The sequence below is a fragment of the Hipposideros armiger genome, unplaced genomic scaffold, assembly GCF_001890085.2.
Source record: "Hipposideros armiger isolate ML-2016 unplaced genomic scaffold, ASM189008v1 scaffold_23, whole genome shotgun sequence".
In the NCBI taxonomy this organism is placed as follows: Eukaryota; Metazoa; Chordata; class Mammalia; order Chiroptera; family Hipposideridae; genus Hipposideros; species Hipposideros armiger.
The window spans coordinates 5,124,088-5,148,136 of NW_017731373.1; the positions used below are offsets into that span (position 1 = coordinate 5,124,088).

The window sequence follows — 24,049 nt, forward strand, 5'->3', positions numbered from 1 at the left end:
CCAGAAATTATGATGGCTGGCTTTACTTGACTATGGTTTTATAGAAAAGTTTTTTGGCTATTGTTTAGTTTTCTTGAATCATTCAATTTCAAAATAGTTACCTGTTACATTAACTCATTTTTTTATTTGTACATAATGGTACTCACTTCACATGTTCTGGGTGTCCTCTCACAAAAGACTTCTATTTTAATATCACCTACATCTGTATGCAGTGTCACCGACTAAAAAGGAGAGAGAATGTGAGGAAAATGAAGATTTCTTCAGGTAACTTTATGCACTGTATGATTTCCCTACCTAGATATTAAAGATGACCTAAATAAAAGTAGATAGAAATACTGTTTCAGAGATGACTGGTCCACATAGAAGCTCTGGGGGATAACTTATATTTCTTCAAAATTTACTTCAGCAGTAGGAAACAACTCCAGAAGATAAACATAAAGTTTAGGGTAAAATAGTACCTATGCTAAAAACTGGGGAGCAAATATTATGATGAAAATAATTAAGTTTGAATTTTTCATCAATAAAAATAAAAATTGTAATGTTAGTTATTATTGATTTAAATGGCATTCACTGACATCATTAATATTTACTGAACAATAGTAAGAAAATGAATTTCAAAATATAGTTCCCACCATTTCCCTTATGTAATTTGTGAGATACAGACCCAAAGACAAGACATAAAAAAATCAATGTTTCTAGATTCTAAATGTGCAGAGGTACCCATAGTACTCTTTATGCTTGCTGTTTGTATTACCTGTTGTTTTGGTAGTTTGAATACTCCTTTTGTTACCCCATTCCAGAAAAAAGGAAAAGTATTCTGGGGCTTCCTTTTTCATTTCTATTCTTATAAAAGTATCCAGCATTCATAAAGTATGGCTAGTTGAAAATAGAGAGGAGCGTGTGTTGTCTGTAGGAGGCACGGGGTGGGGTGGGGTAGGACATTATTCTTATTGCTTTTCATCTATTTAGAGCTCTATTGTTCACCTTAGATACAGAGAAAAGGTTCCAATTAAAATGGTCACACCTGGCTACATCCTTCTGCTCCTCCTATTCACCCTTTCCATCTCTGTATCTTGTAATCAATCTTTTTTCCACAAAAGGTAAATTCTGTGTTTTAAGTGAAAACATAAACAATTTAAAAGTAATTTTGCTTACTTCGTTTTGCTTAGAATATTTTCAGTGTATGAATCACAGCTTATCATTTTTCTGTCTTCTCATATGAAATTTCCATGCCGTTTTATTTCCCCTGACTGAACTTCTAAAAATTATTTACAATGAAAGATATTCATAAGAATTCTATAAAACTTACCATTTTTCTTACTGTTACTTAATTTCTCAGTCTTATTGAGCGAAGTTCGAAAACAAATCTCTATTACCAAAAGAAAAAATAATTAAGTTGATTTGCTTCTCTTACCTCACTCATGCTCATGTTTACTGCATATGTACAAGAAAAAGTCTCGAAGAGTACCCTCCAAGTAATAAAAATCCGATTATGGAAGTGATGAGGAGTTCCACCCCACTCAAGGCCCTCAACCTCCTACATCCCCTGCTCACTGTTCTTCAAGGGTCTCCTTGCAGTCCTCCAACAAGCAGGTACATTTCCGCCTCGGGGTCTAGACACTGGCGGTTCTCTTCGCCTGGACCGCTTACACTCAGGCATTTATTCGGCTGTTTTCCTCACCTCCAAGCCTGTGCTCAAAAGTCAGCTCTCACTAACCTGATAACTCTATTTAAAAATGCCTTAACCCTAGTACCTGCCCTATTTTCTTTGCTCCATAGCACTTACCACGAGTATACCGTATACTTTATTAAGTCTGTTTCCCTCCCCGCCCAGAATGCTCACTCGAAGCAGCCTAAGAGCTAAAACACACTGCTCTGCAAGCATTTAAATAAGTTAATGAAAGAGGGAGCGCGTTACCCCATACTTACTTAATCACTTCGATTAACACAACCGTAGTTAAAACAGAAAAGATGCAATCGCAGATACCTCCGAAAGGTCTCAAAAGTGGAAATCAGTCTCTTCGGGCCACCGGAAGTCGAGCATGGGACCCATTCGAGAGAACGCCCCTGACGGGCTTGCCTCCTTCTTCCTCTCCTCTCCTCCCTATCTCAAACCAAAATGACTAGAATTAGGGAGACAATGTAACTCATCTTCACCCGAAACACTTTTGACAGTGAAAAGGAGCTCTTCTAATACAATAGTTACATTAGGATAAGACGCCTAGCCCGGAACTATTCTGGGGAAGTCTTGGGCTCAGAGGTAAAAATGCCAAGGACCACTTCCGCCTGGTTCCTTTGCCTCTGCCCCGCCCATTCTCACGCGGCCAAGAAGTCCCGCACGGGACCGGAAGTGACGCTGGGGGAGTGTTCCCAGGACTGGTGAGTTTTCCGTGACTTAAATCCCGCGGGCGTAGATTGATGCGAGCTGTGGCTGTAGTCTGCATACTGCAGCGGTAGGAGGTCTAAGAGGTGATAGAGGCAGGAACCGGGCTTGCCGTATGAGAGCATAGGGCACTAGTGGGGAAGGAGTCCAGACTCAAGGACTGACTGGCTGTGCCACCAGGGCTCTTTATTGTCCTGGAAAAGGCCTGAAGTGGGACAGAAGTGAAGGTGGATGAGGTAACTTAAGAAGGTGTCGTTTGTAGGCTGTATAGTGGGACTTACTAATGTTGTTAAACACAGGTCAAGTATTGTTCCCGGCTTTACGGTTAAATCTTGAGACAACACTGAGTTGGGCGCTTATTTTCATTCTTCAGAGGTGGAAACAGCAGAGGTTAAGTAACGTGACATAGCTGGGGCTTTGGGAGTCAGTCTGATTTTTACCCACCGGTGTTCTTACCCACCATGCTCTGCCGCCTCCCATTGTTAATTGTGGCATCAAGCTACACAGCTTTGCAGTTTTCTAATCTGTGAAATGGGGAAATGTTCTGTTATTTCCAAGCGCTCTTTCAAATGTAACGGTAGATAACTCAGCTGGGGGTGGCCCACTTGCACTTGCTAGATTTAGAAGAGTCTGGAGAATGGAATACTATCAGGACGTGGAATGTGCAGAGTGGATGTGGTATAAGGACATTAGAAAATCTTACAGGACCCCAGGCTCCGGTGGTTAATGGAGGCTCCACATCACTTCAAATAGTGCTCTCACTTCAAATAGTGCTCTCATCGCAAATATTTTTGCTGTAGAAATGTTGCCCCAAATCTGCTTTTGAAATCCTTGGGTTGTGAATATTTTATTAAATTTACAGTTGGCTGTGCTTTCTAGTTAATTATTGTGCATATTATGAAATGCTTTTCTTCAAAAACAAAAAATGTTTATGGATACTAAATTTAAGAATGGAATTGATAATGTTATCTTTTCTATTGGATATAGCTGTCTAGAAGGCTTACAGACTCTGTGGGCACAGTGCCCTCCACGTTCATCTCTTGAGCCTGGCCATCCTGTCGCAGGTGTTGGTTCAGGGGCAGCAGCTCCTGCCTTTTGAGTGCTTTTAAATGCCAATATATACCACCCTAACTCCAAGTTCTGCTGTGAGGGGGGAGGGGAATTGTGTCCATCTGTGCAGTAAGCATTTAGTGCTGGTCTATGTTGGTGATCCTGAGATGTATAAAAGATAGTTCCTGTTCAGTAGTATTAGCATACTGGGGAGACAGACAAACAGGAATATAATATGAGAATACCAGGGCAGAGTGGGGCGGAGCAGGGAGGAGGGAGACACTGAAAAGGAAGGTTTGTTAAGAAAAGCTTTATTTAGGAAGCTGAAAGGGACTTGGAAGAAAGGGTAATATTTAGAGAAATGGAGAAGGGAGGAGAATGAGTGGTTGAAGCAAGGGTGGGGAGAACAAGAACAAAGGTGTGGTAGGGGCCGGAGAGGAGGGGATGAACATTTGTGTATTATGTACAGGCTTGTGCTAGGGGACTTACACATATTAATCCATTTGCTCCTCCAGATGACCTGTGAGGAAGGTTATAGTATTTCCATTTTGTAAATGAGGAAACAAATTCAGAAAGGTTAAATGACTTACCTAAGATACCATGTGCTGTAAGTGGCATAGCCAGTATTTGAACTTAGGTATGTATGACTGCAGCTCTTTTGCTCATGTGCTTCATTGCCGCAAAGGTCTGGGCCTAACGTGTACATGTGTACCATTTTCTGTGTTTTGACTTCAGATACTCAGTTTTACCTGGTTCCTGTATGTTGTCATCTCGTGTACGCCTGGTCCCCACGACAGTCCGGCTCGTTCATTCCATGATCTGCAATTCTTCCTCTTCCTTCATGGATCTGAAGGCTCTCCTTTCCTCCTTGAATGATTTTGCATCCCTGTCATTTGCTGAGAGTTGGGACAATGTTGGATTACTAGTGGAACCAAGTCCACCACATCCTGTAAACACACTCTTTCTGACCAATGACTTGACCGAGGAAGTGATGCAGGAGGCACTGCGGAAGAAGGCTGATCTCATTCTTTCCTACCATCCGCCTATTTTCCAACCTATGAAGTGCATAACCTGGAAAACCTGGAAGGAGCGCCTGGTGATTCGGGCTCTGGAGAACAGAGTGGCTATTTACTCACCTCACACAGCCTATGACGCTGCACCCCAGGGAGTCAACAGCTGGTTGGCTAAAGGGCTTGGTCAGAAGCCTCTTGTTCTTTCATGTTTAATATTTTCCTTACAAGTGCTTTGAAATTTTAGTGTGTCTTTCCAATAGAGTTTTAACTGCTCTAATGGTGGGAGCATTATTCTATTTTTACATAATATATTTAAATGTATTGTCGCTAAAATTGGGCAATTAAATTGCATTTGAAAAACAAAATGTTTCTCCTTAATGAGTAAGGAAAGCATAGGGAATCTTCATTGCTGAACTAAGCTTTGTGATTCCTCATTCATGTGGCATAGTGCCTAGCGCCCAGCCACTCTTGAAATGCTTGTTAAATTGAGTTGAAAGCTCAGGCCTTTCCAGAATATACTTAGTCAGTCAAATAGACATCAGAGTTTTATTGAATGCTTACTTTTATGCCCAATATAAGTAAGGAATTCAGTATATGTGTTTTAGCTTTATTTTTAGTAAGTCTTTTTAGTTGACTCATTTTGGGCTGAAGCTTTTATGATGATATAATCTGCATTGATGTGGTCAGGTACATTATGAGCATTTGCAACCTGAATCGTTTACATGAGTAAATTTAGTAAGCAGCCACAATTCTATATATCATCTAAAAATTCATAAATCAGTCTTTCTTGTCCACGTTTTTGTGTTACTTAAGTCTTCTGGAAAATAATTCTGAAAACAAATTTGATTTTGTATATCTGTACTAAATCTCTAGTTTATGGGAACTGTTAGATGTGTATGTAAGGGATTTGTATATGTGTATATATTATATAAGCATCTGAGAATGAATCTAAAAAATACTCATTCAAGTGTTATCCATAATAGTTTATCTTTTTAATTAAAAAACAACAACACAAAAACTCCCATTTCCCCACTTTTCTTTTTTTTTTTTTAGGAGTTTGCACCTCCAGGCCCATACATCCTTCCAAAGCACCTAACTACCCCACGGAGGGAACACACCGAGTAGAATTTAATGTTAACCACACCCAAGACCTGGATGAAGTCATTTCTACAGTGAAAGGAATTTCAGATGTTTCGGTCACTTCTTTTTCTGCTAGGTACAATATAATTTTCTCTTTTTGTGTGTGTATTTATTTGTAAGGATCTTCCTTACAAAGTCTGTAACTCTGGTATTTAGGTTTGAAACAAATCGTTTTCCCCAGGATTGGTTTAAAAGCAGCATACTTCTCACTTGTATGTGGTCCTGGAGAATTATGGGAGCTTTTCAAAACAATACAAACACTAAGTAACACTCGACTATTTATTTTTTTAAAGATTGGGGAATTGGGGGAGGGGAACAGTGTTGGGGAATTGGGGAGGGGGACCAGCCAAGTTGTTGTTCCTCAATCTTCGTTGTGGAGGGCGCCAGTCGCCATCTGGCTTCCTGTCGACAGCTCATGGCCTCTAAGCTCAAGGTGCTGTGTTCAATCTTAGTTGTGAGTGGGCATAGCCACCATTCCACGCGGGAGTCGAACCAGCAGCCTTGTTAAGAGCACACGCTCTATCCATTGAGCCATCCGGGCAGCAGCTCAGCTCAAGGTGCTGAGTTCAGTCTTAGTTGCGGGTGAGCGTAGCCCCCCATTGAACAGGCAATCTTGTTGTTACACCAGCTGAGCCATCCTTCTACTTGTTGGCAGCTCAGCAATAGCTCACCTCTGGCGCAGCTCACTGGCCCATGTGGGAATCGAACCGGCGGCCCTGTTGCTCAGAGCTCGCGCTCTTAACCAACTGAGCCACTCGGCCAGCCCCACACTCAACTATTTTTTTTATATGTGAGGGACTATACTACACATTTTATGTACAGTATTTCTCATCCTCCTGGTAATGGTGAATGGTAGCTCTTTTTACTATAGGGTACAAGCATACCTCGGAGATATTACGGGTTCAGTTCCAGAGCACCGTAATAAAGCAAGTAGCACAGTAAAGCCAGTTGTAATCTTTTTTGCTAGTGGAAGGTCTTGCCTTCAGTTTGTAAAAAAACAACAACTGTGAAGCTCAATAAAAAGAGGTATGTCTGTATATATAAACATAGTGGTATACTGATAACATAGTTTTACTTTTTCAGTTCCCAGCAAATCAGTGATTTGCAAGCTCTTTAATGTATGGAGGCACATACATTACTGTGCCTCCTATAGGGGTAATCATTTATTTAGGGTAGAGATACCAAAATGTTGCCTCATAGATTTTCTTTTTGGTTAATCTACCCTAATAACTATTGAAGCATCATAAAAGACAAGTTATACAAAGCTAGGATTTAACAGTTGTTCAAAAAACAAAGATAAATATAATTACTTTAATCAAATGGAAATCTATTATCAGGCTACACCAAAAAGTGACTCCTTTGAAAATAAAATGACTCCTTTGATAAGTAGTTTTTAAGTATATATACCTGATAATAAAATCATTACAAATGTCCTCTAATAGTATTGGGGACTTTCAAGAACCTCAAGGTGATTTTGATGCATTCTAACGTTTGAGAAACAGTATTTTAGTAAGTGGGGATTAAGTTCTAAATTCCATATAAATATAATATATTACAGGAAGTTGTAAAATATGGATTATTTAAAATACTTCTTGTTTATATTTATCTTAAATCAGTGAGTGACTTTTTTTCTAGGACTGATGATGAAGAACAAACACGGATCAGTCTGAATTGTAGTCAGCAAGCATTGATTCAGGTGGTGGCTTTTCTTTCCCAGAACAGACAACTGTATCAGAAGACTGAAATTCTGTCACTGGAGAAGGTAATAAAAATATCTTATATTGCTGTACATTTTTGTTTGGCAAATTCGTTTGTTAATTGTTAGATCATCAGGCTATTAACTATTACCTAAAGAAGCACAAAGTAGTGATGAGGGCATAATATTCCCTGGGAATTATATTGAGCAGGGGAGACATTCTAGGAATAGAAAAATGTTGATACTTGTTTTAGTCCATTTGGGCTGCTGTAACACATTTGGACTATTATAACAAAATACCACAGACTGGATAGCTTATAAACAACAAAAATTTCTCCCAGCTCTCACATAACATAGTGACATTAATTGTAAAGAATTAATAATACTATGACTACCAGACTGGTAGCCATCATTGTGGTAGCCACAGTATCTGCTTTCTTGTTATTCTTGCAAACAGTTATTTGGGACACACAAGTCTTTGTAAAACCTTTGATTCGATTTCTTCCAAGTACCCCCCTCCCTAAGACTCAGCTCATTTATTTTATCATTCCTTTGTGCTCCCACTAAAAAATAGCACCTACCTTATATTTAAACACCTTTTTTGTGATTATTTAAACATCTGCCTTCCCAGGAGACTCTGGGAAAGTAGGGCAGTGTGACTAGAAGTCAGAGAATGTTTTTGTCAGGTTTGTCTCTCCAAACTTGAGCCTGGAGCTGACTGTCGTAAGCTCACAGCATGCATGTTGTATTGATCTCTGCATTTGCTGTTTATTCTACAGGTTTGTTTTCTAGGACTGACGATGCACAGTTTTTCTAACTTGTGTTTCTCTTCAGCCTCTGCTTCTACATACTGGAATGGGACGGCTATGCACATTGGATGAACCTGTCTCCTTGGCAACCATGATTGAGCGAATCAAAAGGCACCTAAAACTATCTCATGTTCGTCTTGCTCTTGGGGTAGGGAGGACCTTAGGTAAGTATGTTTTCTTTATTTGTCTACTATACATACTGATAACATTGGGCAAAAGTTGAATCTCTTGATTGTATTAAGTGAAAGGAAACATGTTTAGCAGCTCATAGGAGATGACTGGTTTACGTTATCAATGAGGGTGGGTTAGGTTCTGCTGTTATAAACATCTCCTTGGCTTCAACAAGAGTTATTTCTGTCACACTCTGTTCATCCCAAGTCATCAGGGGAGGTCTGGTCGCTGTTGCAGAGTGAGAGATTTGGAGCATCTTAAACCATCAGTTAAACATTCTAGCCTGGAAATGAACTTTTGTTCAACTCATTGTCCAGAATTGGTCACATTGCCCAATCTAACCTAGGATGCACATGCAGTGCCAACCTATCACATGCCAGGAAGAGCTGGGAATTATAACTGCTCCAGTTACTACACAAATCTTGCACTTTATAATACCGGTGATACTTTATCGTGAGATGCTACTAAGTGAAGTGACCCTCTGCAGTTTCTGAGTCTCGTAGTCGCTATCTTTTCTTTTGGCTTTTTCCAGTACTTTGGGGAACAAAAGGAATGAACAGAACATTTATTAGACCCCTGCAGTGAGCCTAGCGCTGTACTAAGTATCCTAAGTATATAGTTCCCACTGCAAAGGAACACAGGTTGTGGATGTGGATTCTGAATGTCTTGTGCTCAAATTTATCTGTCCTATTTGCTGCTTGACTTTGACAAGTTAGTTAACCCCTTTGTATCCTGGTAGTCACATCTGTAAAAACTGCAGTAATAATAAACCCTAACTCATCGAGGTAGATACATAATCTATGTGACAGAGCAGTCACTGGCACACATTAAGTACAGTAAATGCTAGCTCTTGTTAGCTCTGTGGTAGGTGTTGTATTCCCATTGTATAGGTGAAATCACTGTGGTTCAGAGATAACTAAGTTACCCAGAAGTCCACAATTGGATGAAATGACTCATGGGAGTTAATTTCCAAAGGAAATGGATGGCAGAAGTGGGATTTGACTTCGGATCCAACTCCAAAGCCTCTCTTTTGAAATAAACCACTGTTGTCTGGCCACTAATGAAGTATCCATTCTAGAAATCTAAGTGCTAAATACTTGTTGGATTTTGGCTTGAACGTTTCTGTTATTTCACAATTCAGAGGATACTCTTTTAAGATAAATAACCATATTTAAAAATGTGTCAAATCCATTCGTAGCGGTCTTCTAACTGCCCCTTTTAGTTCCTCTGCTTCCTCACCTGAGAACAGATACTCCCTGCCTACCTCGCACTGTTGCCTGGACACCCAGGTGAGGTTACTTTGCCTAATAGCATTGCGATAAAGCCTAGAGCTGTACTGTTAGCATCTTTCAGTGGTGCCTTCTGTGGGCTTGTGGTGCCATGTATGTCCAAGGGAATAACAACCCTGCCTTGGTTTAGCTGTGCCATACCAAAGATAATCTGTTTGCCTGTATGAAGATATGTTTTGGTATATTTTTTAATTCAGTAAGCAAATTCCTATCCTGGTGATGAGACCAGGAAGGAAGTCTGCATTATATTTAGGATTCTTGGTGCAAATTATAATGTTAACACGAAGGGGAATTACAAAGTATTGGTCTCTTGTCTCCTTTATCTTGAAGAGTCCCAAGTCAAAGCTGTGGCCTTGTGCGCTGGTTCTGGGAGCAGTGTGCTGCGGGGGGCAGAGGCTGACCTTTACCTCACAGGTAGGCCCGCCTTTCCCTCTCTTTCTACCCTTTTTCTATGTATCCTTTCCCAACCTTGGTTTATATTTTACAAGTTAAAAATACCAGCTTTTAGGGTAGCACCTGGCATATAGATGGATCTAATAAATGTTTTTTGAACCCGAACTAAATAAGAACTACCTAGAAATATTCTTTGTGGAAGGAAAAAAATCATGTAACGGTTTATTATTAGATTATCTAAAAAACCCCAAGCAACCTGATGTTCACCATTTAACTTATATTCTTCCAAATGTGGTTTCTCTCCGATTTCATGTCAGTTAATGGGACACGTTCTACCTTGTCACGTTAGCTAGAAGATGGTTCCTCTTACTCAGCCCTAAAGTCAGTTATCAGTTCCTATTAGTTCTAGCTCCAAAATCTTTCTAGAACCTTTCCCCTTGTCTCTCTCCAGGCATCATCTCCTGCCTGAAGTACTTCATCAAGTCTCTATCTTAACCATCCACATACTCCCTCAAAATTAGCTTTCAAAAGTACAGATTTGATGGTGCATAACATTACCCTGGCTAAAAACCTTCAGTGATTTATCTGTCCTGCTGAAGCCTGAGTGTCTCATCCTTTTTCATGCAGTCTTTGCTTGTGCTGTTTTTCTCTGGCTAGAATGTCTTTTCTTTGCCCCTTTCTTTGTACTTCTCCAGATAAGCTGAAAGATACCTCCTTTGAGAAACTTTTTCTGTCACTGTCTGGCTTCTGTCCCTGACGGTCATACCTTCCTCTTCGATCCCTGTCACTATGTCCTTAACCTCCTGTATGCATTTGTATTGGACAGTAATTGTTTGGCTCCCAGCTTGACACTGTCCTTGAGGATAATAGCTAATAGATAACATGGTCATCATTCCTCCCAAGGAAGTGGGAGAAATTCCTTGCTGCTACCAGCTGCGTCTCCACCTTTGCTCCTCCGCAGTGTCCGCAGTGGGCGTCAGAGGTTACTTTTCCCACCTCGAGGACCGACTCTAGGCCTTAATCCTCTGGTCGTTCCCTTGGCTACCTCTGTGCCTCTCCAGCTCCCACATGCACCTTATCTAGCACACCTTCTTACAAAGGCTGCAAGCCTGATGTAGTTGCTCTGAACCAATTGAAAATGTACACAACCATAATGTTTTCTATCCTTCTGAAGATGGAAGATTTTTCTAAGCCCTCAATCTTGTACCCAATTGAAATAAATTTACTGTGTAGGCGATTGGACAGAATATCTTACAGCATGGTGTGTGACTAATTGTAACATTTCACTTTGAAGGAAATTCAGATTTATAGAAAAGGTGCAAAATAGTATAATGAACTCCTGTGTGCCCTTCACTTAGATTACTGATTATATTTTGCCACACTTGTACATTCTGTGTACTTATTATATAAGTGCATGTATATATATGTGTGTATATAAATATGTTTCCCCCCAAAACCATTTTGTAATAAATTGCAGACCTGATGATCTTTTACCTCTAATACACCAGCATATATATCCTAAGAACAAGGACATTCTCTTATATGACCTTGGAACAGTTATCAAATTCAGGAATTTAATAGTGTTAAAACACTTATTAATATACAGTCCTGTTCCTAGCTTGGTCTTCAGAGCATTGACTTTTTTTTTTTTAAGATTTTTTTTGGGGAAATTGGGGGAGGGGAACAGCATTGGGAAATCGGGGAAGGGGAACAGACAACTTGCGGCCCATTTGTTCTTCAGTCTAGCTGTGGAGAACGTCACTTCACTGGCCCATGTTGGTATTATCATTGTGCTCTTCCCGGGTGAGGCAGATCGGTCGTCGGCCTCTGGATGGCCACTCACAGCGGCTCTTGGCAGCTCACGCCAGCTGCCGGCTGCTCATGCTGGCTGCCAGCCACTCACTGTAGCTCACGGCAGCCCACTGCAGCTCCACTGCAGCCTACGCCGTTGCCGGCAACTCACGGCAGCCCAGCTCCAGGTCAAGCTGTTGTTCACCATCTTACTGTAGAGGGCGCAGCGTCACTGGCCCTAATGTGAGATCCGAACCGGGCCCTGCTCAGAACTGGCGTCCCAAGCCAACTCTTAAACTGTGCCACTCGGCTGGCCCAGCATTGACATTTTTGAAGAGTATAGGCCATTTGCTTTGATATATCTCTCAATTTGGGATATGATTATTTTCTCATAAATGACTTTTTTAAAGCTAGCTTTTTATTGTAAAGCAACATGTGCATAAGATAAGTTCACAAGAGTTCCAAAATGGGCCGGCTGAGTGGCGCGTTGGTTAAGAGCTGGCTTGGGACGCCAGAGGGCCCCGGTTCGGATCCCACATATGAGGGCCAGTGACACTGCCCTCTACAGCTAAGTAGCTGAACAACAGCTCAACCTGGAGCTGGGCTGCCGTGAATCACCCGTGATGGTGTAGGCTGCAGCCCCTGTGGCAGTGGGTTGCCATGGGCTTCCGTATGTAGCCAGCAGCCAGCGTGAGCGGCTGTCCAGAAGCCGGTGACTGATCTGCCTCACCTGGGAAGAGTGCAATGATGGTGCCAACTTGGGCCAGTGAAGCAACGTCCTCTACAACTAGACTGAAGAACAAAAAGGACAGCAACTTGTCTGTTCCCCTTCCCCGATTCCCCAACGCTGTTCCCCTCCCCCAATTCTCCAATAAAAAAAATCTAAAAAAAAAGAGTTCCAAAATATTAAGCTGTCCTTCCTGTTGGGGAATTAGAAAATATCTTATCTGGCTGTGGCATCACTCAGAATATAACTTCAGGGTTGGAAAGCACCAGCCAAAAGACTATATAGGCCTCTGCCGATGTTCATCATCCTTCCTTTGAGCGTAACATTGTATTAGGCTGTTAAGGGCAGTATCCTAGAAAGACCAGCAAATGGGGAGCTTGCTCCTTGCAAACATTGTATAAATTCTGTCATTTGCTTTTTCTTTCTTACAGCTGCCTTCCTGAGCCAGGCTTTTCTTTCCTTTGCCTTCAGCTATTATCACAGGGTCTTCATCGATTGCATTCTCCAGCCAGCATTTCTAATAGTCCAGGCAGCCAGACTTGTCTTTCCTAAAGCATGGCTTCTAACTGGGCCACCTGTGTGTTCTTTTCTCCTTTTATTTCACCTTGATATTGTTTTAAAAGGTGCTTGAGGGTCAACTGAGTTGGTTAAGAGCATGAGCTCTGAGCAACAGGATCGCTGGTTTGATTCCCACATGGGCCAGTGAGCTGTGCCTGAGCTGAACTGCCAACAGGTGGCAGGATGGATCAGCTGGTGAGAGCACGTGCTCCTAACAACAAGGTTGCCGCACTCCCGCATGGGATGGTGGGCTATGCCCACCCGCAATTAAAATTGAACACAGCACCTTGAGTTGAGCTGCCATGAGCTGCTGACTGGCGGCCGGATGGCTCAGTGGTTAGAGTGTGTGCTCTTAGCAACAAGGTTGCTGGTTTGACTCCCACATGGGATAGTGGGCTGCACCACCCTAAGATTGAAGGTCAACAGCTTGGCTGTTCCCATTCCCCAATTCTCCAATAAAATCTTAAAAAAAAAAAAAGTGGGAGAAAACCCCTTCCCCTCTTTTAAGAACCTTTTTTTCCCTATTTTTTATGCCTTTATGTTTGTTTCAAAATTATGGTTTTTGTGAACAAGCCAAATTATGTACAGTATATTTTTGCTCTTAAATTAGAAGTCATCTTGGGGGCAGCTGATTAGCTCAGGTGGTTGGAACGCAGGCTCATAACACCAAGGTTGCCGGTTCGGTTCCCACATGGGCCAAGGAGCTGTGCCCTCTACAACTAGATTGAAACAACTGCTTGACTTGGCGCTGATGGGTCCTGGAAAAACACACTGTTCCCCAATAAAATTTCTTTTAAAAAAAGTCATTAGATTCACAGATGTTTTTAAAAATTCAAAACATTTGAGTTTTCCCAAAACCTTTTCACAAAAGATATGAACCTCTCCCACCAGTAGCAGAGTTTCTAGGAATTTTGCCCAAATCAAAGGAAAATACCTTGTTTTTAATTAAGAAATAACCTTATGTTCATTTCATCCTTATGAATTGGACTAGGGTTGATACTGAAAATTTTGGTGCTCACAAAGCATAAAGGAGTCTTCTGGGAAGTATACCTAGAATTTTCTTGACATATTTGTTATTTAATACTCACGGAAGAAAGAAACTCTCTGAAAGCCCCATTTTACTTAGCAGTGGTCACTTATTTTGTGGAATCATTTTGAATGGGTTCTACAGGTTAGGTTCTAGAAGTATTAGATACTATTGGATATACAAGTTTGGATACTTGTCTTGCGTCTGCCAAGAATTTGGAATTCGCAGTGTGACGGTCTCTGTCTGTTTTTAAAATGGAGGACAAGTAAGAAACCTGTACACCACTTTCTAGGTGTGTATATATCAAGTTCTGCTGCATTACATTTGCTTCGTACAGAATGTATGGTTATGGGTCAGCATCCCATAGACTGTGTTTAATACTTAAGTACTTGCTCTTTCCTTTGTTGGTAGGTGAGATGTCCCATCATGATGTTCTGGATGCTGCTTCCCAAGGAATAAATGTCATCCTCTGTGAACATACCAATACTGAACGAGGCTTTCTTTCTGATCTTCGAGATATGCTGGGTGCTCACTTGGAGAATAAGATTAATATTATCTTGTCAGAGACAGACAGGGACCCTCTTCATGTGGTATAATGCATACAGGAACAAGAGGATGAGTCTTCAAATCATTTCGCTCCTAACTCGAATGTATAACATGAATCGGTGAAGTTGGTTTCCTTCTGGAAGAATGTCTTAGAATGTACATTATGTTTGTTAATCTGCTTCACCAAATGTTCTGTAGCTTATAGAGTAAAAACTGTAATGTATTGATTATTAACGAAATATTCATTATAAAGAACAAATTATAAACTTTAGGCAAGATTGACTAAAATCTGTTACCATCTGTGGGAGATAGTTCAAGTAATCTCCTTAGCTTAATTATAAATGGGATGTGTCATTCTAGATCTTTCTGCCCTTGGTTAGTTTTAAAATATACTTTTTTTTTTTTTTAGCTGAGCCATCCTGCCACCTGTTGGCAGCTCAGCTTGGGCTGGGAATCGAACCAGCGACCCTGTTGCTCAGAGCTCGCACTCTTGAGCAAGCTCTTAACCAACTAAGCCACTTGGCCGGCCCCTAAAATATACTTTTAAGACTGGGTATTGGAACACTTTATAGTAGCATCTAGGAGATAAGCTCTATGTATTCCTGTTTCTAGATCATAATCTCCCCTCTAAATTTCAGAATCAGGAAGAGATTTATCGGGATGAGGTTTTTTTTTTCCCTTTACATATAACTTGTTTTATTGCTTTTTAGGTAACTTACCTGTAATTTTATTAGTAATATATAAAGATGGTTGGCTTTCAAATACTACAGTGGTTATTTACACAATATTAATTTTGTGCCAGGCACTCAACTAGGTGCTTTATAAACATTTTCAATCCCTTATAAAAAGAAGCATGTAGATATTATTCCCATTTTTACAGATGAGCAAACTGAAACGCTCCAGAGCTTCTCCCCTCCTAGAATGTAGGAAAATACATTCTGAACAATGCTACTGGCTGCACATTTAGATAGCTGGGGGGTGAAATAGACTTCTAAACATTTTCTTAGTAATGTTTTGTTTTCTTAGTAATTTTTTTAAAAGTTAAGCAAAATCTATTAACCATCCCCCAAACTCACTGATCTTGTATACAAATGAAATGTTCATGTGTTAAAATGACAAACATGATGCTAAGAAAGTCCAGTTTCTGGAGTATCACAAGAACTAGCACTCCCTCATAAGGAATTCAGTCTTATGCCAAGTTTGTGGAGTACAAATATATGTTTTACATCCCTTATGCCTTTTTGGCCCACTTAATTAGCCATTTTATTAAGAGCAGCCAGAAAAATCTTTCAAGGTTTCAGGTCTGTTCAATCTTGCTAGAAGCAAGTAACAGCAAAAACTCCGGTTAGAGCTTAACGACATTGATATTGTAACAAGTTAAAGAGCACACAATTCTGCTATAATCCTCATCAAATCTGTAAACTGAACCCAGAGTTTTTGAGGCACTTCAAAAAAACAGTACTATAAATAAAAAAAGAGTGATTTTATCCAAATTGGCTTTTTATTTATTAATAATAAAGACTATTGACACATACTGCTTGCAAATAGTATAGACACAAAAATTAAAAAAATAAACCAGTAGATTTTTAAGGGCAAATGTAAAGTTTGCACATTAGGTCATTTGAATATTCTGTATACTTTTTTACACTATTTTTATAAACTAGATTATCTTAAGCCAAAAAAAGCAAGGTGCAAATCAGCAAGTATCATATGCTATCATTTGTGTTTTTAAAAGGAGAAACAGACCAAAAACCCTCACATGTACATAAAATACCTCTGGAAGAATAAACTGCTATCAACGATTGCCTATGGGATTGGATCAGGGAATTGGAAGGAAACTCACTTTTCATTGTATAGCGTTTGGTACAATTCAAATTTTTTAGAATCATCATGTACAAATTTCTTTAAATATTCTGATTAATATGTAAGACTAAACCCTTAGTACATGGGTTTAACAAATTATATGCCACAAAGAAATGATTTAAAAAGTTCTCAGCATTTTGGGAAATATTTTCATGAAGGGGGTTTACAAGACAAGACATGAGTGAAAAATGCTGATGCAGTACATACTTTATTACAGTGCTATTTTTATGAAGAATTTAATTTCCAAGTATGAAATATTTCAGGGAGTGTGTGAAGATGATAAGCTGACTACAGTGGCCAAAGTTAGCCTTTTTCCTAAGAAAAATATTTAGGAGGATTGAAATTGTCACTTTAAGAAAAAAACTGAAATGTCTTACAGTGGGGTTTTAGGTGTACGTAATAGAGAATTCAAGATTAATTTTAAAGCCAGTCATTAATATGCTACTCATCTGCATGTTTTTCAAGACAAGAAAAATATGTTAATATACAAGAATAATTAAATTTTTATTTTCTGTTGTCTTGAAAAGAATGACTAAAATGTATTGCAGGAGTGTATTTCTCTAGCCTGGCTTCTCACTTGTATCCTGAAGGTGATGGCACAGACATGAACTGTTCTGAATATCATGTTCTATTGTTCATGTGCTTTCTGGGGTGCGTATACACACTATATACTTGATAGGCTCTTCCCACTATCCTGACTGAATAGTGTCATATCCCCTCCCACCCCCCAGTGTGGAGCCTAAATCCCAAAGCAGAGTGTGGGATCACCTGCTTTTCCCGTCTTATGCCTTTCGTTAAGCCATTTCAGAAACTAGTAAGAGATGATCTGCCTTCCTGTCGGACACACAGAACAACCTAAGAAAGCAGATTTATGTGATGCCAGTGTCTTTGTACTTCCAGTCTGGAACAAGCACATTTGCAAATAGTCAGCTCCGGGAGTGTTAAAAGGCCCTCAAAAACTTAGGAGTCATATCATCTCTAGTATAAAAGAATTCACAAACATTCAGTTCCAGTGAGTCCCTGAGCACACTGTTCATTCCAACAAGAAATCTCCAGAGAGGTAATGAATGAAAGGCACATTTTCTCCAACTTGAGGATCACTGCATAGCACAGTACTAGAGATGGTACACCAGCCAGGCTACTCAAGGTTCTAAAATGATGACATTCCCCCCTCCCAATTTTAAATCTTGTGCCCTGGAAAAAGTCTAATGCTGGAAGTGAACACAACACTTTAGAGGAGTAGCAGCTGGAGTACAACAACCCTTCCACAGAAGATCCAAGAGTAGAAGACAGCTTCAGGAAGACTCCTCTTCCTTTTCCAGGAAATCAGTCAATGTTCCATTGTCAATAGGAATTAATAAATATTCCACTCCATCACTTCCCTAAGAGAGATAAGAATACCCTGGACGTGAATCATTCGTAAGAGATATATTTGAATCCTATTGTAGGTGAATCAAAAAGGACTTAATATTTTATATAAATATACAAGTATAAAAATTAAGGGAAAAAAGCACACAGGCATATGTATCTATTTAAATAGAGTTTCTAGTTAAACCACGATAGTGGAGAAAAGACTAGAAGGTGAGTAGGTGGGTCTTTATTTTCTTCACCCTCCTGCTCTTTCTACAATTGTACACAGTGATTTGTCTGTTTTGAAATTTCCCTTTTAACTGGATCCTTTCCATTGGTCTCTAAATACATTTAGGTATTTCCCATTTTTAAATAACTCACTAGATTTCTCATTCTTCAACTGTCACCAACCTCTGCACCTTTCCAGAAGAGCTGTCTATAAATGGTGGTCGTCATTTCCTCACTTTTCACTCAACCCAGTATAACCTGGCTACTGCCACCATTATCCTGTCACCAAAAGAGTTTTTGCTTAGACCACCAAGGAATTCCATTTCCTAAATCCAACAGCTATCTTCAGTCTTCCTCTCTTGGCCTCTCAGCAGCACCTGACACTGCTGACCATTCTTTATTAAACATGCTTCTCTTGGCTCCTGTGATGTCATACCCTGGTTTTCTTCCTGGCTCTCTGGCTGTTTCTCTCACCTTGCAGACTTATCTTTTACTTGGCCATTAAATGTCACACTTCTAAGCTTAACCCCTGGCCCTCTAATCTCTCTAGGTAGTCCTACCAATGACTGGTTTCAGTTACAACCAAAATACACAGGAATCATACATAACCTTGTATCTCTAGCCCAGATATTCCCTCGTTCTTGTTGCAGGAATCCAACTCCCTAGCTGACATCTCCACTTGGAAATCTCAAAGGGACCTCAAACAGAGTTAAGTCTGAACATACTAATCCTAACTCATGATCCATCCTCCCCCAAAAGTTGCTCTTCCGGTTTCTTATTCACTGATCCTACTATCTCTCTGGTTATGCAAGCCAGACACTTTCCTTTCCCTTGGCTCCCATATCTAATTTATCATCAATTCTTGTCAATTTTGCCTCCTACATGCATCTTGAACCCAGCCATTTTTCTCTCTTTATCCTAGACCAAGTTATCAGCATCTCACCCAGGCTGTAACACCTTCCTTGCTGGTCCCTGTGCATTAAATTCTGGCAATTCCCATCCCATTCTGTCCCACTGCACTCTGATACCAGAGTCACAACAGTTTTTTAAATGTCTTCCTATTACTTTTGAATAAGGATTAAAATCTTTTCCGTGGCCTAAAAGTCATGCACGGTCTAGCCCTTACATCACTATCTTTTCAGGCTTATCTTGTGCCATGCTGGCTGCCTTTTTTGTTCCAGGGTGTCTATATGCTGTTCCTGCCTGGACTGCGTGTCCCTTCCCTACCTGACTAGTTATCTCCTAGTCTTCTTTTAGATCTCAGTTCAGTGGTCTCTTCTGATATTCATACTAGGTCAATCCAACTATTTTAATATGCTCTTTCAGAACCATGTACCTCCTGATCACAGGACTTATCACAGATAAAATTTTACATGGGTACATATCCTCCACTAGACTTTAAGCTCTGTGAGGAAAGGTTTTTGCTTATTACTGTATCCTAATACCTAGTGCAATATCTGATTACAGTTAGCACACAATAAATATAGACCAGATTAATGAATGGGATAGAGGAAAAGCGGGAGAAAGGAATACAATTATTGGATTCCTAATACATTTCAAATGGCCTATTACTTTGGACCAGAACTGTTAGGTTTTCTGCTCTGCTCTGAAACAGAGTAATTCTGCCTATCTCTTTCTACAGACTCCAATGGCACATTCCCTAAATGGTCCTTGTGACCCGTCTTGGAACCTTATTTTCATAATCATATCTCAGTCAAAGGGATATTTATCCTTAAGTAAATGACATTTGCCATTCCTCTCAGGTAATGCTACAACAGCAAAGTCTTACCTTCTTTGTTCTTATAAGCTTGTGGTCCCTAAATTCAGTTAACTGGGCCCGAAGTGTCAGATCACTATTGACGAGGAATGCCTCCCGACACTGCTGATAAAAATCTTGAAAAGAAAGTCCTGGAGAGTTCAAAAGGAGATGGGAACATAAGTCAGGTTTTGAGACATGACCCCATATGTGGATACCCACCAAAGAACACAGAAAAAAAGGGCTGTGGTCACAGTATATCAAAGCAGTAAGTATTGATTTTAAAAAGTAAGTGCCTCTCAAAGAAACAAAACTAGAGACTACTTAGGTATTGTACACTGTGACTTGTATTTTTTAAGGAGAACCGATTGGTTGAAAATAGTCAACTATGACAAAGTATAACATAATCCTGTGGGCAGTATTAAACAGCGTGAATAAAGTTGACTTTATCATGAGAGATGATTATTAAAATGTTTGTTTAAATTATTGGGTTGTCAGAAAAGTCATGACGCATTTTTGCAACAAAAAACATAGAAAAAATACGTCATGACTTTTCTGACAACCCAATAACACACTGCTTTAACTCAAAGGGAAGAAAATCTCCTAAGATGCCCAGTGTATGAAATATATGTAATTGGTAAATACACATTCATAGTTAGCACAAGCAATTTAAAAAGCAAGCTGGGTTTGTTTTTCAATTTGCACTGGCAAACAGCCTACTGAGTAGTGCATCTGTAGGGCCTCTTGAAAATTTGGTATGTGGCAGACACACTGATCACAGAGCAAGCTGCTATGGGAAAACAGTGATATTATTAGATTCCAGAAAAAGGAATTTAAGCGGTGAAAGAATAGTCACACAATTTAATATCACAAATATTGGATACCTATGTAAGAAGGGTTATCCTGGTTATCCAGCTGATACTTTATTAGTAGCCTGAAAATCCCCCTAAGGAAAAAAACAAACAGGAATTTAAATTCAGAATGTTAAATTAACATCAAATGATAACAGCTAGTAGCAAAATACATGAAGAGAATGTCAAATACTTGGCCTGCCTGTATTAGCTCCTGTTCCTTTCTCCAAGGAATATCATATCCTGGGCTACTTATAAGGAGAAGCTCTTTTACTTCCTTTAAAGGAAAACCTAGGAGTATTTTCTTTTTAGACCATAGGTTAATTCACTATACAAAACTTGGAATATATAATAAAATCTAATGGGGAAAATATCCATCCCACAGCCCTAAAATAACAATCACTAACCTTTGATATGGAGATCATATTTGTGTATGCTGCTTTCTCAAATCTTTGTAGAATGAGGCATTGTGGAAACATACATTCACGCACTTATTTGTGGTATACACAATTTTATACCTCACCGTTTTACTTACTGATTTTTCCATGTCTTTAAAAACTCTTCCTAAACAATTTTTAATGGCTGTTCATCTATGGTATCATGTACCATAAACTTACCATTTTCTTACTGGTTTTGGATGTTTACTTCCAATTTTAATTATTAAAAATAATGTCATGTTAAATAAAACTATAAATATTTTTTTTATATTTTGAATTATTTCTGTAGGAGAGTGTACCAAGTGGAATTGTAGGGTTGGAAGCAGTGTTACACAAAGATTCCCAGGAGTCCCTGGGTGTAGCAAAAATTTTCAACCTGTGCATTTCCATTTTTATGATAATTACTTATAAGCATATTTTGGGTCATCTGAATGACCACTTACAGCTAAGCACAGTTGACCCTTGAACAATGTGGGGGTTACAGGCACCAACCCCTCATGTAGTTGAAATTTCGAGTATAACTTTGGACTCCCAGTTGTCCCTTAGTATCTGCAGGGGACTGGTTCAAAGATCTGCCCCCCACGCTGACACCACACTCCATGGACACTGAAGGCCCTCACATGAAATGGCATAGAACAATGCTGCATTGAGTCAACCCTACACATCTGTGGATTCCCACTCATGGATTGAAAATACTGTTTTCCATTCCCAGTTGATTGAATCCATGGTCGATTGAATCCATCGATGCAAACAAGGGGATACAGAGGGCCGACTATATATTTATTGAAAAAAATCCAAGTATAAGTGGACTCGCATAATTTAAACTTGTGTTGTTCAAGAGTCAACTGTACTGCCATTGATTCCACAACTAAATTTTGGTTAAGATTTTTCATCAGTGACATTCATACTAAGTAAAAACTAAATGATATTGGAGTTTGCAGAATGAACCAAAATTTCAAAGTTGTTTAAATACATTTTAAAAAAAGTGTTGAAGGCTAGAGCACCGACATTTAGATATGCCAAACTAAAAAGTATTTCCATTAGAGCAGTCAGGGTCTATTTAATGCTGGGAGTGCTTATACTGCATGGATCCCCAACTTTGTATGCAGTAACTCGCCCCAGTCCACTAGCAATAAGCATAACAGTAAAATTGAATGGAGACTTCTGTTCATAACTCCATAAAAAATTCTGATTAGATACCCATTTAATACATATTTCAATATTAACACAACGCTAATCTTATTTTCAAGTATACAAAAACAGCTTTATAAAGTAACAACATTCATTAGCATTTGAGAGTTAACAAGAGGGAGTCTTGTGGTGATACAGCTGAGTATCTTCATTATGGTGGTAGTTACGCAAAGCCACACATGACAGAACTGCAGCGCGCACACAAGCTGAGTGCACGCTATCACTGGTGAAATCTAAATAAACTCTGGATCATGCCAATGTCGGTTTCTTGGTTTTAATACTGCACTGTGGTGTGAGGGGTAGTTAGGAAAGAGGTGCGGGGGCTTCCCTGTACATTTCTTTGTAGCCTGTGACTCTGTAATTATTTCTAAACAAAAAGCTTTAAAAAAACCCAAAGAAAAAGAAAAGAAATTGCTAGTAAAAAAAAAAACCAAGATCTACTTGTAAGTTCCTATGTATCCTGCCTCCTATTTCCCTCCCTTCTTTTCCAGGGTCAGTACTAGCCTCAATTAGGGATTTTTCATATCCACACGTTTCAAAACTTTATTCATATAAATATATGTATCCATATATACATATCTATGTAAAAATTTGAACACTGTATAGTATTGTTTTACATGCATTTTATTTTTACATCTACCATCCTGTCTGGTTTAGTATTTGTCTTGAACAAAAATGTCTGGGTTCTGACAATAAGTGATATTGTCACACTACTGTTACCCCACATAAGTCAAATTCCTGGCTGCCAATGTTGCTTCTAGATCCAGAACACAGCTGAGCTGTGGCTTCAGCTCACTCACTGCTTTATGATTCTGTTCCATTGAGATGTTCATATTTTGAACCAGGCTGTATCTTTTTATTTTTTGTTGTTTTATATTTTATCTATTATGCAGTGAGTCTGGCACAAAAGGAGGTAAATTAAAGTGTCAAAGCAGGGCCGGCCGAGTGGTTCAGTTGGTTAAGAGCTCGCTCAAGAGTGTGAGCTCTGAGCAACAGTGAGCAGTTCGAGTCCCGGCCCAAGCTGAGCTGCCACTGAGCTGCCAACAAGTGGCAGGATGGCTCAGCTAAAAAAACACAACAAAATAACTGTGAAAGTATTGTGCCATCTTAAACAGAAGTATCCCTTCACTGCTCTTAAAAAAATACTCTTTGCTAGTTTCACCTGCTTGTTCAGAAATTTTGAATTTTCTGTCAAATTTAAAGCACAAAAAGAAAAAATCAATTCCATTTTGATTAACTTATAAATCTAATACATTTCTAACTTGGGAGGAATTGCTACATTTATAATATTTAGTCCACTCATCCAAAACCACAATATTTCTCTTCATCTATTCAAATCTTAATTATCTGTTCTCAACAAGGTTTGTTGTGTTTCAACACTTCCTCTTGTTAAATATAGTTCTAGAATTCTATGCTTTGGGGGGAGTTTGCTACTAAAACCCTCTTTCAACAGGTTTTCATACAATTTATTTTTTTGCTGGCTTATGCTATTTCCAGCTTTTCTTAGCTTTTATTAATTCAGATATGTTTCTTGGTTAGGCTGCTGAAAGTTAGTTAGGCTCCGCTGGAAACATTAATAAAAATGTGTTTAAAAGCATGAGCTTTGGAGCCAGGTAGATTTGCATCAAAACCTTGAGCCGGGCAAGTGGCTCAGTTGGTTAAGAGCGCAAGCTCTGAGCAACAGAATCGCCTGTTCGATTCCCACATGGGCCAGTGAGCTGCGCCCGAGCTAAGCTGCCGCTAAGCTGGTGAGAGTGTGTGCTCTTTGCAGCAAGGTTGC

The 24,049-nt window shown here is 39.5% G+C and overlaps 3 protein-coding genes across 8 annotated transcripts in view; 1 reads left to right on the plus strand and 2 right to left on the minus strand.

The window, feature by feature from the left end:
• Positions 1 to 2,268, minus strand: part of PPIL3 (peptidylprolyl isomerase like 3) — a 20,630-nt gene extending 18,362 nt beyond the window's left edge. The window contains exons 1-3 of one of the 2 annotated variants that reach the window (XM_019635739.1): positions 1,988 to 2,268; positions 1,310 to 1,369; positions 147 to 221 (exon numbers count right to left, since the gene is read on the minus strand). In XM_019635739.1, the coding sequence (XP_019491284.1) occupies positions 147 to 221; positions 1,310 to 1,312 (78 nt within the window). In that variant the 5' untranslated portion in view covers positions 1,313 to 1,369; positions 1,988 to 2,268. Of the gene's footprint in view, positions 1 to 146; positions 222 to 1,309; positions 1,370 to 1,929 lie in introns of both variants that reach the window. The other variant, XM_019635738.1, reaches the window with a different exon arrangement.
• A 37-nt stretch (positions 2,269 to 2,305) lies between these two features.
• Positions 2,306 to 14,887, plus strand: NIF3L1 (NGG1 interacting factor 3 like 1). Of its 5 annotated transcripts, XM_019635728.1 has the most exons (8): positions 2,390 to 2,619; positions 3,949 to 4,070; positions 4,169 to 4,629; positions 5,500 to 5,662; positions 7,222 to 7,348; positions 8,117 to 8,255; positions 9,882 to 9,965; positions 14,459 to 14,887. In XM_019635728.1, exons 3-8 carry the CDS (start codon positions 4,194 to 4,196, stop codon positions 14,641 to 14,643), a joined length of 1,134 nt encoding a protein of 377 aa, XP_019491273.1. In that variant the 5' UTR covers positions 2,390 to 2,619; positions 3,949 to 4,070; positions 4,169 to 4,193; the 3' UTR covers positions 14,644 to 14,887. The 5 variants fall into 5 exon arrangements, with proteins under 5 accessions (XP_019491272.1, XP_019491273.1, XP_019491271.1 ...); XM_019635727.1 differs by lacking the exons at positions 2,390 to 2,619; positions 3,949 to 4,070 and adding an exon at positions 2,306 to 2,379; XM_019635726.1 differs by lacking the exon at positions 3,949 to 4,070.
• Positions 14,888 to 16,072: 1,185 nt separating this feature from the next.
• ORC2 (origin recognition complex subunit 2) overlaps positions 16,073 to 24,049 on the minus strand; it is a 51,168-nt gene continuing 43,191 nt past the window's right edge. The window contains exons 12-14 of the mRNA XM_019635609.1: positions 20,675 to 20,736; positions 19,824 to 19,942; positions 16,073 to 17,838 (exon numbers count right to left, since the gene is read on the minus strand). Of these exons, the coding sequence (XP_019491154.1) occupies positions 17,752 to 17,838; positions 19,824 to 19,942; positions 20,675 to 20,736 (268 nt within the window). The 3' untranslated portion in view covers positions 16,073 to 17,751. The remainder of the gene's footprint in view (positions 17,839 to 19,823; positions 19,943 to 20,674; positions 20,737 to 24,049) is intronic.